The sequence below is a fragment of the Panicum virgatum genome, chromosome 3K (genome assembly GCF_016808335.1).
Source record: "Panicum virgatum strain AP13 chromosome 3K, P.virgatum_v5, whole genome shotgun sequence".
Lineage (NCBI taxonomy): Eukaryota > Viridiplantae > Streptophyta > Magnoliopsida > Poales > Poaceae > Panicum > Panicum virgatum.
In genome coordinates this window covers 27,087,057-27,101,297 of record NC_053138.1, presented here as the reverse complement: position 1 = coordinate 27,101,297, position 14,241 = coordinate 27,087,057, and the positions used below count along the sequence as shown (strand labels likewise).

At 45.9% G+C, this 14,241-nt stretch overlaps 1 protein-coding gene across 1 annotated transcript; it reads right to left on the bottom strand.

Moving 5' to 3' along the window:
• Positions 1 to 103: 103 nt before the first annotated feature.
• Positions 104 to 7,155, bottom strand: LOC120698733 (autophagy-related protein 18h-like). The gene is made up of 9 exons (XM_039982446.1): positions 6,679 to 7,155; positions 5,344 to 5,805; positions 4,801 to 5,235; positions 4,448 to 4,693; positions 3,539 to 4,363; positions 3,292 to 3,464; positions 1,857 to 1,981; positions 714 to 1,283; positions 104 to 626 (listed from the first exon to the last, which is right to left on the bottom strand). Exons 1-9 carry the CDS (start codon positions 6,850 to 6,852, stop codon positions 622 to 624), a joined length of 3,015 nt encoding a protein of 1,004 aa, XP_039838380.1. The 5' UTR covers positions 6,853 to 7,155; the 3' UTR covers positions 104 to 621.
• Positions 7,156 to 14,241: the final 7,086 nt, after the last annotated feature.

Sequence of the window (14,241 nt, the reverse complement as noted above, 5' to 3'; positions counted from 1 at the left end):
TTTGTCTCTACCAATACCATCAGGATTGAGGCACGAGGGCCAGCACATGGAAATAATCACATCTTCGTGAATAGAACTTCTTTACTGAATGTTTATACAGTTATGTCACATTAAATCATCGCTAGATTTTTTTTCCCTTTTTGCAATAAAACAGAAAGTCTGTACAAATAAACATGGAACATTCACAGGCCTTGGCAGGAGGTGGTCAACAAATATGGCTGCCAAGCTACGGGGATTCAGAACCACCCAAATGTCCCGGAAGTATGGCACAAAACAAATGGGTTTTACAGTATATGTACAAATCAACACAAAGGGAGCTGAGTTGCGGCAGGCAATGGCAACTTCTCAACAACATCCAGCTCCCTTAATCGTGGATCCGCGGATTAGTAAGTTGCCTGGAGGGGTCTTGACCTCAGATTGAAGAGAAGAACTTCACTTCTGGCACATGAACATCAAGCACAAACTTTATCTTGAGAATATGTACCGTGGTAGATGATCATTTCAGCACAGCTTTATTCCATGAAAGCCTACTAACATTTCACCATCCTCTACATAATATTGCACACTGAATGTTGTGGGCACTGTTTTCCATTATCTCTTAAGTAAAGCAGCATAAGAAGTTCAACCTGCAACATCACAAAAGGGCAAAGATCAGAAGGACAAACTGACTCACAAGAGCTAGTAACTTAAATTATAAAGTTTGTGGCTTGGACCTTCTTCACTGAAGGCAAAAACTCCTCCAAGCATGTCATCGTTGTCCCCATCTTCCTCGGGCTTCTCTCTCTCGCAGTGGCTGCTGCTGCTGTCAGCATCAGTAACAGCTTCAGTTAACTCACGGCAGTCATCGAGTTCTGATATTTTACAATAGCCCTCTTGGAAATACTGGGTAAACTCCACTGAGTTGTGAGAATCAGACGCCTCCTGCTGTCCAGAATTGACAGTGGTGAGACACCCATTTGGTATATCAGTGCTTGCACCATTGCTGAGCACAGAATTATTAGTTGTTTCAGGCTTGCATGCGCTGTTTGCAGGAGACAGCACTCCATCAAGAGGTCCATCCAAGAGGGAATAGCTGTTCAATGGTCTGATAGATGCATTTGTTTCAGGTGGCGTAGATACATAGCCGTTGCTCTCATTCTCTGCTTTGTGATGGGCAGCCATACTTGCAGCATTAGGAGATTCAATAGAGTTGCACTTCCCAACTTGCTGCAGATTAACAGTTGAGCTAGGTCTAGGCAATGGTTCACTAACTAGACCATTCATATTTGCTGTTTTCCTCATATCTACAAGAATAAGAATTTCCGATCATTCACAAACAAGCGATATTATGGACATTGTCAGCCTCTAAAACAACTCTTTGACTTGTAATTTTTGTTACACAATATTTAGAAACATAACAAAAGTATACTTTTATGACTACTTTTCAAGACAAATCTACTTGTGTCATTTTAAAATATCCCAAATCAAAACATAGAAAGTACTCCCTCCATCAACTTTTTCTGGGCGTGTTTTTCTTTTTGGAGTTGTCTAGGAATCAAGGACTGTTAAGCATCTTTTGCTTCCCAATGTAGTTCTGTGTGTGTGTGTGGGGGGGGGGGGTGTTGTTTAGTTTAGTCCAGGAATCAAGGAGTGTTAGGCATGCACAGGCAGCTACCACTGGTGGAGTAAAATATAGTCAGGGGCATTTGGGACAAATTTAAGAGGATAATCGAGACAAGTCTTGGATGAAAACATGGCTAACATAAGCGGATGAAAGGAGCAACTTGTAACGAAAGTTTGAAATGGTTGACTTAGGACTATCACTTGTTACTGGAGTAATAATACAAAAAGAAGTAAATTTGACATCTTATTCTTACCAGTGTAAAATCCAGATATAGGGGGCATTGGCTTGGGTTCGTATTCACCATTATCCTTTACAGAACTATAATGTGCATCACCAATGTGGGACCAGCCATTCTGAAAGCCTCCATTTGCAATATTCCTACATCATTGTATCATGTTATATGCAATGACATAAAAAGGAAGTACTAGGAATAAACACCTCATTTAGACTCATTTGACGTTCACACAAGTTAGTTGAACTATTAAAGATAGAACCTTCATCCCATTTGAAATATTCCTAGAAGGGACTAACTATTTGCAGGTCAGATATAATGAAGCAAAGAATCCAATCCTGTAAGATGCTGATGGGTCATGAAGGTACAACAAGTGGAGAGACAATGATAAAGGGTGATATCCTCTATTTTTCAAAAGGGTGTGTTGTGAGCAATATTTCATTCCAAAGCTACAAAAACATAATTTCCACCCACTACATAATTTCATTCAAAAACACAAAAATATACAGAAAACACGACAGTCTATTTCATTTTTGAGATCGTATTTTTTGACTTCCTGCATTCATTGCCACCCACAGCTGCATTTTTTGCAAAAAAAATGTATTCTAGACATGAAAGCCAGTTACTTAGAGTGTATCCGCATTTACAAACTCATTCAGAAATACAAAAAATTTTCAAAGATAATTACCTAGATGCTTAAAAAAAATGAAGACAGATATTTTTCTTTAAAATGTGAAAAAACAAGCGGTTAGACGACATTTGCACCAAATACCAGCTAAATTAATGAATTCAACAATCCCTGCAGTGCAAGAGCAGTCATTGCTCATTTTAAAACTGTATGTTAGAATAGAATTACCAGAAACTCAAGTGCTATCATTTAAATAAAAAAGCTTAATTTTAAGGTTTCTACTCAAATATTTAGATATGTACAGACTGAGGGATGCAATAGATCATTGTATGCATTTGATATATGGTATGCTAGCTTACTATCTCTTGATGCAGACTGCACCCTGTTGTTCATAGATATGGGACTTGACATCATCCAATGTTACCTTTTAATGTTGTATAATGCTGTCTTTAAATGTTGTAAACGCACTGGAAAATACATAATTGACATCCTACACTAAATAATAGATTCAGAACTGATAGTGATAATTAAGTGCATCATACTGGCTTCGAGTCTTGGCATACAACAATGAAACAGTAACCAAACACAGCTGAATTACACTGGTAGATTAGTTTTGCATGTTATAAAGCAATAACACAATTTCACCATAAAAGGGTAAATTTAAAGAACGCCAATTCAATGTTTGATATTTCAAAAAAAAAAAAGGAAAACTTCACCTGAAATAAGACTAAGAATAGAACCTGGTCTGACAAAAGGATCATATATCTGTTCATCTACAACAGTAGAATTAAGCCAAGAAAACTAAAAAGGTGGTTTCATTGACATTACCTGCCAATAGAACTTCGGTCAGTATAGTGGAACTGCTTGAATACAGGGAGCAATTCTCTTCTCCTGATTTCAACCTCATGAAGAGGTAACTTCTCTATCTCAATTTCTCCACCACTAACGCTATTTGTTTCCCCTGACTCTGCAGCAGGATGGTCCATCACATAGAAGCAAATCTGCAAAAACACGAATACTTGTTCAGTCTAGTTCTTGCATGATTCAGTACATCGTTAAAGACACTGCTGTGTACCTTAGATTTCTGCCAGATGGGAATCCTCCATGAGTTTATTTGTACTTCTGCATTTGACAGATACCAGCTTGACCTCTCCCGGACTCTCATAATCTCTTTCCCAGAGATACCATCATTTGATGGAGTGGAATCTGAGTGTTCACTATCTTCACAGTCAGAAGCATCCATAGCCATCATACAGTTTCTTTGGTTATGCAATACAATGTTTGCAATGTTTTCATCTCTTTCTGGCCAGTTTGTCCTACGGCACACATCCCACCATTGAATTGGTTCAGCAGTAACATGCATCTCATCATCTTGGAGTTGCGAGTTAGGACCCGGACCAACTCTTGGGCTGCTACCAGAGGACTCAGAACCTGAAGAAGGTAAAAGTTCATGTTGAATAACATGACCAGACGGTGAATACACCAATAGATGCTCCAGAGCATTAGCCTTCGACGGAACTGGTAAAGAACCGTGGTAGATGGAATTATGGAAAACAGCAGTAACAGAACCGGATGGTACAGATAATTTTCCACTTGCAGAAGCAGCCACATTGCTGACAGTATTTAGCCAACCAGAAGTGCTATTCTTTATTCTACTGACTACTGAATTTGTAACAGTTGAAGGAACTTGATGAAGCTGTTGATCCATAAGAAAGGACGGTTTTGACCACCATGGCCTTGACTGACACGGAGCAAGAGGTGGCCCATCACTGTGCGAATTCTGTGGCTGCAGACTGGCATCACCACCAAAAGGGGACAGCGTAAATATGTGGCAAGTACCTCGAGATGAAACAATAGATATCCATTGGCTAAAATGACTAAAAGAGATGTCTTGTATGACCTGCATGCAAATACAAGGTAATTAACTAAATGAATAAAACAATAAAATGTCCCAAAAAGAATTTTAATTGCTCAGAAAACATACAGCTGATGTCATGCCACGATACAGTTTGTAAAGATGAACATGAGATGCAGTACAGTCATAGCGTGTTGTGCCCGAGCCATTAGCAATGCAGGTTGGCATGATCCTGAAGACATTAATGTTGTGGCCATGAACAGAGGCTGTCACCAAAAGTGTTCCACTAGGGTCGAAACACAGAGCAGATATGGGACTTGTGTGAGCCCTAAACTGCGAGATAATAGCTTTCGAAGTGAAATCCTTGATGACTACCTGCAACGGTTCAATGAAATTTCATTACAAGATACAAGCATTGAAGATTTTACTTTTTCATGCACTAATTTGACAAGGGGAAAAAATCTGTGAGGTTTCCAACTAACCATTCCTGCATTGTCAGCTTCCAGTGGATGCACACTAGAAGGAATTTTACCAGATCTCCTGCCTGGGCTTGATGACAAAGGAGAGTTGGAACCATCAGGCAAAAGTTCCTGGCAGTACTTTGACAACGTTTTGTATCCCATGTCACCAAGATTAATAATACCAGTAGCTAGTTGCTTGCTAGACTCCATTGCATATCTAGCAACTAAGCTTCCACTGCTCGGAGACGTAGATGGGCTCACTCCTGGCGAAGGTGTGAGATTCTGTGGACTTAAACGGCCTGTGTTTGATAATAAAGGAGTATTTGTGGCATACGCTAACCATCTCGGGCCAACAGCCATCGGACCGTACCCAATATTTACCCCAGGTGCGCCTTGCAAAGGATATGTCAAGACGCTGAGCTTGTTCTCAAGAGTAACAGCATCGAAGCAGTAGATCTGGAATGTAGGAAAATAAGTATTACAAAGTATAATCCAGAAAGTTCACCCTTTCTCAATTTCAATTCATAGTACAAAACGTAAATCAATGTGCCAAGAGGAACTTACTTGTGCTGCAAGAGCTACAGCAACAATCCGCGGGCTGCAGCGAACTAAATATACAGCAGACCGAAATCGAAGAACATGTACATAGGTGTGAGACCTCAAAGAGTAGAAACGAACAACAGTGGGGGTGGAAATGCAATTTCCAGCTTGAGGCTCGCTGTTTGTGTGTCTGATCAGTGCACTTAAGCGACCACCTTGAACTGCACCATGGCCATTTGTCTCATCACCAGCAACAACCAGAAGCATGGGATGCGACGCTCTGAATCCCTCAGAGCCTTCAGAGCTGACTGGAGTGGGTTGCATTTGTAGAAAAGTAACTGGTCCATCACGTTTTGAGACCAATTCACAAACATTTGCAGCATCCTCAACATCAAGCACTTGAAACCCATTTGAATAACCAACAAGCAGCACATGCTTGAATGATGACGGATGGAGCTCTAGTTTATCGAATCCAGCCCACAAAACCTGTTTATAAATGGAGCGTCAAGACTGTATTCCTGGATAGATTAGCAGAAACATATACTGGCAAAAATACTTTTCTAATCAAAACTGTTGAAATGCAGAATTGAGTCGACCCAAGCACTAACTAAACATGGATAGACCAACATTTTCTTATCCATGAACAATGCCATATATGGTTGAATAGTAACCAAATAAATGAACACTGAAGAAAAATCAGATGCAAAAACTGTTCACAACAATAGCAAGGCACCCATTAGCCGTGTGCAATATCAGCACGGAAGAATTCCACAGAACAACTATAAAAGTGACCCATGCTCCATGACGTTTCCTCTTCACAGGAACTGTCAGTTCCAGTATTTTATTAGTAACATCTAACTACTTCAATTTAATTCATGGTCAACTCACTTAAAGCTTCATTAACTGCCACCGGAATTGAGATAAAAAGAAAAAAGGAAATTGCCACTAGAATTTCGGATCTATGAGAGCACAAGATCTACCTCACCAGGCTACTCACAACCTCCTACTACAAAATGGCATGATTGAGTACAGATTCCAAGTGCAACAATCCATACATTCTAGCATGTTCTAACTTTTGGTAAGTTAGTTTGACATGGTACATGGTCAACTCACTTGAAGCGTGAGCAACCGCCACTAGAAATCTAGAATTGTGAATCTATCCATTGGAGCACAGGGTGTGTGCATCCAAGCACTACAGAAAACCTACTGGCGCAGAATGCCATAATTGAGTACACGGTTGCACGCGAAGCGCTAAAGTTAGCAAACCCCAGCACTGCTGGTCACGTCTGCAGTAGAAGCGCGAATAAAAAACGAAATCTTTGGACAGGTAGAGAGGCGGGGGAGCGCCGCGCAGCCGACCTGGTCCTTCTCGTCCTCGGCCTGCGGGGCGATGGAGGCGGCGACGGAGGCGCCCGCCGAGCGCACGGTGGACGCGACGGAGCCGGCGTTGGAGGAGACCGTCTTGAGGCAGGACGATATGATCCGCAGCGAGCTCGGCAGCAGCCCATTCCTTCCCCCCTTCCCCCGCCTCATCCCTCCCCACCGCTCCCCCAGCACGGGCGCCCGCTCCGGCTCCGGCTCCGGGTCCGCCGCTCCTACAACCCTCGCGCCGCGACCGCCCCGCCGCCGCCCATCCGCGATCGCCGCCTCCGGCGCCGGCGAAGCCCAATACCATCCGAGTGCCGCGCCCCCGCTCCCGCCGATCCCCGCCGCCTCCGAAGCCGCGATCCGCCTGCTCAGCTCGGCACCATCTCCCTCCTCGCCGCTCGCCGCTCGCCGCCGTCCCCCTTCCCCTCCGACGCCGACCGGAACCGAAACCAACAACTCCCTGGCTTCGCCCTTTTCCCTTCTCTCTCTCCTCGCTGTTGCTTTCGTGCGCCTATCTCCCTCCCCTCCCCCTTTAAATAATCCCAAGTAATCCCCCTCCGGCTCGCCCCTCACACACCGCCCTGGGCTTCGCGTCCCCGGAACCAACTCCTCCCCTCCCACTGCCACGCGGGCCCCGCGGCTTATCCGCCCACCGCACGGGGCTCCCCGCCGGGTGCCCGTGGCGCGGGCGCAGGGAGGGGAGCTTGCACGCAAGGGGAATATGAGGGGATAGATCTTGGCTGTGTTTGGTTTCAAAATTTCTCAATCTAAACTTCACTATTTATCTATCATATTAAATTTTTTTTCTCTTGCATGAAGGATTAAATATAGGTAAATAAAAAAAACTAATTTCATAGTTTTAATGTACATGACGAGACAAATTTTTTGAGTCTAGTTAGGTCATGATAGGACAACAATTACTACAAACAAACGAAAAATATTATAATGTACTATAATGTCCGGTGCAACTTTTTTACCACCATTTTACGGATTAAAGAGTGTGCTCGCCAAGCGGGGCTTCCTCCCTCCGCGCCCGCTGCTAGCCCTGCTGCTCCCGAGCCCGCCCGCGCCTGTTCTATCGGCTCGCTCGCTCCCTCCCTGCGAAAAATGAGCCTCGGCTCCCTACAGGGGTTTTCGCTCGGCTCGGCTCGTTCACTTCACCGCGCCGCCGATGAACTGGGCTTGTCCTGGAGGCTCCGCGCGGCTGCCGAGAAAACAGCGCGGGGGCTCGGGGTCTCGGGTTGCATCTGCTGGTGCTCGTAGTTGAGGAGGAATGGAGGATGGATCGGCAGCGGATGTGATCGTGGTTAGCAGGTTACCGGCCGGGGGAACCAGAGGATTCTGGGATGGGATGGCGGGGGTGCCGTGCCGTGCCGGCCGCGGCGGGACTTGGTTGGGGAGTTTTGTATGCTTTGGTGGATTCAGATTCGTTGCGTTGGTGAGGTGCGGATGCAGCAACAAACCAGCGGCAAAACGTTCGCTCGGTCGTTCCGGGGGACGCGCGTGAGTGCTGGATAACGTTTTGGGTTGGGTTCTAAAAATTGGGGACAATGCATGTATAATAAAATTTGGACTACTGATTTGTATTAAAATTTTAAGGATACTCGTATTGAAATATGGATATCAATATGAAAAGTTGGTGCTATTTATGGAAGCAGCAGCAGTTTTGTTGTGCCATGTGGCTTACAAGAAATAATATTGTGTTGGATATATGTCAATCGAAAACTCATCTGCAGGTCTTATTCAGGGGAACGAAAGTGGCCCAGTTGCAGTGATGTAATGCTAGAAGGAGCAACAATGCATTTCTTCATTTCCAACTCATGACCTTTTGTTTTTTAGAATTGGTCATATGAGCTTCATTTTGTAATAAATCATGAACCGGTTCCTATTCCATGAGGAGGATGAAGGCGAAATATTTCTATTATGTAGAAATATGAAGAAGATGGTTCTTTAACCTTTAGGGTCTGCTTATTTGGCTACCAAAATGTGAGCGTGCCAAAATATGGACAAGTATATAAATTTTGGCACTCATTTAGTTGGAACAAAAAATAGCCCATCTAACTAAGTGTTGTTTTAAATTTTTCCAAGATTTTAGTAAAAAAAGAATGGCATGCTCATGTTTAGTAGCCAACCAAGCAGATCCTTAGGAACCAATATGTGGTGAAACCTAATAGAAAACCACTAAATCAAATTGGATGTATTAGTTAAATGTAAAAAAACTGAAGACACTCGTCCGTCCAAATTATAGGTTGTTTATTTTTTCTACTTCAATTTTTTGAATAAGACGAGTGATCAAATTTAGGGTTGAAAAACTCAAATGATATATAATCTGAAACGGAGGGAGTATTTAATTACCAACCATTATACTATGGATTTAACATATGCATGATATGTGCTAGCTAGCCTTCCTCAGTCTGCGTCCCTCAATTCTTTCTGAGCACTGCATAATTGCTTTTTTTGTGTGTGTTGTGACTTGTGAGTATCACTCAGTGACAAACATGATGACGACACTATTAGCGCAGCTGCGTAGGCATTGTGGACAATGTTTATGCAGCATATTCTTATCGTGCGCAACTGCACCAATTTGTGTGAAAATATGTTCATTTGTGTACTGTGCAACAAAGACAATGGACGACCCCTGATTTTTCGGGTGGACATGTTTGGTTTTCGGAATTTATGCACAAAATTGTCGAAGCTTTCTTTAACCATACAATTACAGATCTAATCTTTTTTTAAAAAAAAACCTTTAGCATGATTCATGGGGATAACATTTACATTTTACACGGCTCGTCTTGTAGGCGCCTCGCAACTTATGACCTAATCACTGCGCGTTGATTTTCATCGAAATAGTTGGCCTAATCACACCCGCACAACGACCGGTTTATCCATTGAATCCCATCTCAATTCTGATCAAACCCTCCATCACGCGACCACGTTAATTAAGTAGATGAGACGTGTCCAGCTGTTTCCCCCCAATTTGGTGGCGACCACGAACTAAACGTTTTAGGTCCCCGGACCTACGATCCTCTCTCTCTCTCTCCAATTAACGACTAATAAAGGAAGACGCAGATTAGCCTAACATGGCTGACGCTCGCGTCTTCTCTGCCCTATGCAACTTGCGAGCGGCGGCGCAAGCTCTCCCCGTCGCCGCTGCCGGTGACACGCCGCCGCCGCCGCCGCCTTGGCTACTACGGCAGTGCGGCTGTTTGGTGGGGCGTCTCGCGTCAGGCCAAGCGACCCCCAGCGATCCGGAGGCATATGCCGTTTCGTCGTCGTGCGCGAGCTACAGGGGCGGCCCCGTGCGCGCGGGCGTGGATGGGATTTGGAGCTGCGCGACGCGGAACGAGACGGAGACGGGGCACGACGCTTTCTGATGGGAGCGCCCGGCCGCCAGGGGCGGGGAGCTAGGATACATGGGCCAAATGATTGTGTCTTGCTCGCTGATAACCTGGCCTTGTTTGGTTTTTCCGTGCACAAGCCGAGAAAAGAATATCGCATGTATGGAGTGCTAAATGAAATCTATTTGCAAATTTTTTTCAGGGATGGATATAACTTTTCGTGACGAATCTAATGACGATAATTAATCGATGATTGGCTACAGTGATGCTACAGTAACCATCCTCTAATCACGCGGTCAAAGACCTCATTAGATTCTTCAGGTCCTAGCGCAGGGGTTCTGGAGTTAGTTGAGGAATGTTGAGTACTCTATCCTGCTTGTGATGAGTGAATTGTCAACCGTGCGGTGTGATCGTGCGCTTGGTCTTTGGATTGCAGGTACACGGGCGTCGAGTATCGACGGGGAGCTGCCGTGGAGGTGCTGTGGCCGATGGACCGTGCGGTGGACGGCGGTGAAGGGCAGCCGGGACCGGAGCTCGGACCGGGCGGCAGCTGTGGCGTCCACTCCTGGATCGAGGGCGCAAGCGGCGACGGAAGGCGGGTTTCTTGGTTTGCGCCACAAAACCAAGGAGGCGGACGGCGGTTGAAGACGCCAAGTCGTGGAGACACGGGCGTCGGTCTCGGGACTGACGGAGGTGACGGGCGTCGACGGCGTCTAGGGCCTCGCTGCTGGCGAGGAGGTGACGGGCGTCGGGCGGCGTCTAGGGCTGTCAGGAGGCCGAGGTGGGAACGGCGTCTAAGGCCACGGCGTGAAGGCGGGAATCTTCCCGCGCGTGAGGTTTTGGCGGTTTTCTCAAAACCGACCACCTACCCGGGTTCGCGGACCCTCCAAAACCGCGGACCGGATCTTCGTCGACGTGGCGGCATCGCAGCAAAGACTTCAAGTCGAAGAAAGAAGCTCTGCCGTCGATCGAGGCTGTACAGCGGGGTGCTGCTGCCCGACCAGTCTGACCGGTCCGCTGGACCGGTCTGACCGGTCTGGCCGCAGCAGCCGGGTATAAATACCCCAACCAGCCCGTGGCTAGGGGAGTCTCTTGAGTCCTTTGTTTTCTTTGGGTTTTTTCCTTCTCCCTACCCCCTGCTCAGGTTAGGGTCAAGAACTCCAACGCAAAAGAAGGTTAGGTATAGCTAATCTCTCAATTCTAGAGGGTGGATGATGGGCGGATGGCTCTAGCTTTGTATAGGTGAATTCCTCGTGATTTAATAAATGAAATTTGGTTAAGATTCACTTGTGTGTGCTGAGCATCTCGTCCTCCCTTCCTCCTTTGCGTTTTGGATTCAATTCTCCTCTTTTGGTGCAATTCTTGTTTGGAGGAGAACAATTCTTGTCTCCGTGGTTTAACGAACTCTTTGCAATGATTCTTATGCATCTAGCATAGTGCTACACCCCCTGGAATCATGAGTTCTCACGGATTGACGATTTCGTGTTCTTGAGAAAACCCCAATCCTCTTCGATTCTCCCTCGATTTCTCACGATCTGTTGATCCTTCGGGATAGATCTTTTGGGGATATGTTCATGGGGTAGATACGACGCTTTCCTCCAAGTTTGATGAGATTTGGACTTCGTTTGCTCAAGATTTGTGATTTGGAGTTTTTGTTCGCGGGCTGTCTGGGAGCAACCGGTCTGACCGGTCTGTGAAACCAGTCTGACCGGTCGGCATTTTCAAATCCTAGCCCGACCGGTCTGACCGGTCCGGGCAAGCGGTCAGACCGGTCTGACTCAGTAGAGCCGCAGTTTGAGAAGTTTTCTTGCTTTGCTTCCGTTTTGGAACTTGGGTCTTTTGGCTTTGAGATAGCTTGTCCATAACTATTCTCATTGACCTAGGTTCGAGGGTTTGCGGTGTATTGGGATATAGGCCGACAGGTTTAAATTTCGAAGAAATTTTGATCGGCTCCCATTCACCCCCTCTGGTCGCCAGTTTCGGTCCCACAGTTTTGCAAACTGGCTTTATTTGACATCGTAATTAACGGTCAAAGTTTCTCGGCTTGTATACCATCTTCTTCCAAAGAAAGAACCAAACACAACCCCTGTCTTTCTTTCTTTGACTTCAGTTTTCAAATAGTAAAATGCACCGCCAGCTCTAAAACTTGGCTAGGTGTGTCATGCTGATCTTTAAACCTAGGGGTGGTGCCATAGTCAATTTTCTTAGGTGCACGAACTTGCTAATTGTTTCATGTGATGTTCAAATCACAATTAGTTGTATTAAATTACATTACATGGCTGTTGACTGAGTGATGAGATGGACCTTATATAAGGTCCATATGGCAACCCCACCTCTCTTCGCCTTTCCGCTCTCTCTCTCTCGCTCACTCATTTACATCACCGACTGTGTGGTGGTGAGGCTCCCGTTCGACTACAGTAGCGGAACAGCTAGCATAGCTCACCGGCTAGGGCAGAGCGGCCGGGCGCGGCTCACATTCGCCCGCGAGAGGGTGGAGCAGCCGGCAAAGCTCACCCGCGGCTGCTCAAGATCGCCCGTCGAGCGGCCGTTGGCATCAGTGAGGCAGAGGAGAGAGAATATAGAGGTAGGGAGAGAAAAGGAGCCCCACATGTTAGGTCCATCTCAATAGCTAGTGAGAAGTCATATAATGTAATTTAACACAATAAGTATGATTTGGACCCGCATGAGATAATTAGCAAGTTTTGGAATCTGAATGTGCTTAAGGACTAGTGTGACACACCAAACCAAATTCAGGGGTCGATGATGCATTTTGCTTATTTTAAAATGAGGCAACCTTTACAATCCTTCATGGCTCGCTATAGAATTAGCTCACCATTGCAACAAATCATGGCTGGAATTAACACACGGTACTATTTATTTCGCGCCGAGGCAAAACTGGGTCGTGGTTAGTTCACGGATGATGTTCAGAATTGCCGTATGCTCTGGAAAATTTTAACATACGAAACTTGCTGCCGTATTTTCAGCATCCTCCTTGTACTAGTACTCTTCATACTAACTCCTTCATTCCAAATTTCAAATTGTAGATTGTTTTAGCAGATTCAGTGTACTTATAGATGACTAGCAGAATTAATATATCTTGAAATTCTCAAATGACCTACAATTTGAAACGAACAAAATATTTTTCAAAAAATAATGCTTGGACGTTGACACACGGTGAGCTTTTTTTCACAAAAGTTAAAATATGCTGCAAATTTAGAAGTTTTGTTACAATTATTTCTCATGGATGATAACATTTTGCGATTGATCTCATCGAGGGCTAAGGCTTCTCTCTCTCTTGAGTTACGGCATGGATTGGAGACAGCTGGTTAATTTTTGGAACTAACATTTCAAAAATTGTATAAAACAAGCCCAAGCCCAGACTGCATGAGGTCCGTGTGGATCAATCTGGTCCATGATCGAAGGGCCGGGATTGTCTTCGATATCATCTGGAAATTGGGGCACTTCTTGGACCACTGGATGTACAGTTTCTTTCGCTTCTCCGCTTCCAGTCTCGCGGTGATCCTCCGTCAGTTTGCGCTGTCACCGTCCTATGCTGCAGATGAGCAGATCACCCAGGGTTTGTCTCCCAGTTGATGAGGATATAAAAACGAATGGAAAACCTACAACCGGTGCAATAATTTGCTCGGGAAAATCCTATCACTGTCAGCAACATGCAGAAAACAAGCACACTGCACACCGGTCGTGTTGACTACAAATTTGCCCACAAATGAACACGGCATAATTACTTACATGCCTTGATCCTGACAATGACATTCGATAGCCTAAGGCTGTCTCCAACGGCGGACACATCCCGCGACCCAAACCCAAAATACGTCGTGCACAGTGCATTTAGGTACCAAAATCGCTCTCCAACGGAGCATGCAAACGAGCGACGCATTTTGGGTTCGAGCAGGAGCGCGACGCAAAAATGCGTCCTCTCTTCGCCCTTCTGCGTCTCCGCCCAGGCATCGGGCCCACCGCTGCTCCTCCGCCGGCCGGCCGCCACGCGCTGGCCCGCCCTGTGCCGCCGCACAAGCCGCGGAGCTTGCCCGCCCATGGCGGCGCGGAGCTCCCCTGCCCACGGCGGCGAGGCGCGGAGCTGTGGGGACGGAGAGGCGCGGAGCTGCGGGGACGGAGCTGCGGGGACGCGGTCTCCCCCAGGCCGCCGGGGTTGAGCTCCCCTATGGCGCCAGGGTCGAGCTCGCCATGGCCGTCG

Bases quoted from the DNA above. Each gene is read 5' to 3' on its own strand.
- LOC120698733 (XM_039982446.1), bottom strand. From the start codon at position 6,852: ATGAGGCGGGGGAAGGGGGGAAGGAATGGGCTGCTGCCGAGCTCGCTG. The intron at 3,465-3,538 runs GTACACAGCAGT...GTGTTTTTGCAG, and splicing joins CCATCTGGCAGAAATCTAAG to ATTTGCTTCTATGTGATGGA. The intron at 1,982-3,291 runs GTAATGTCAATG...ACAATGATGTAG, and splicing joins GACCGAAGTTCTATTGGCAG to GAATATTGCAAATGGAGGCT.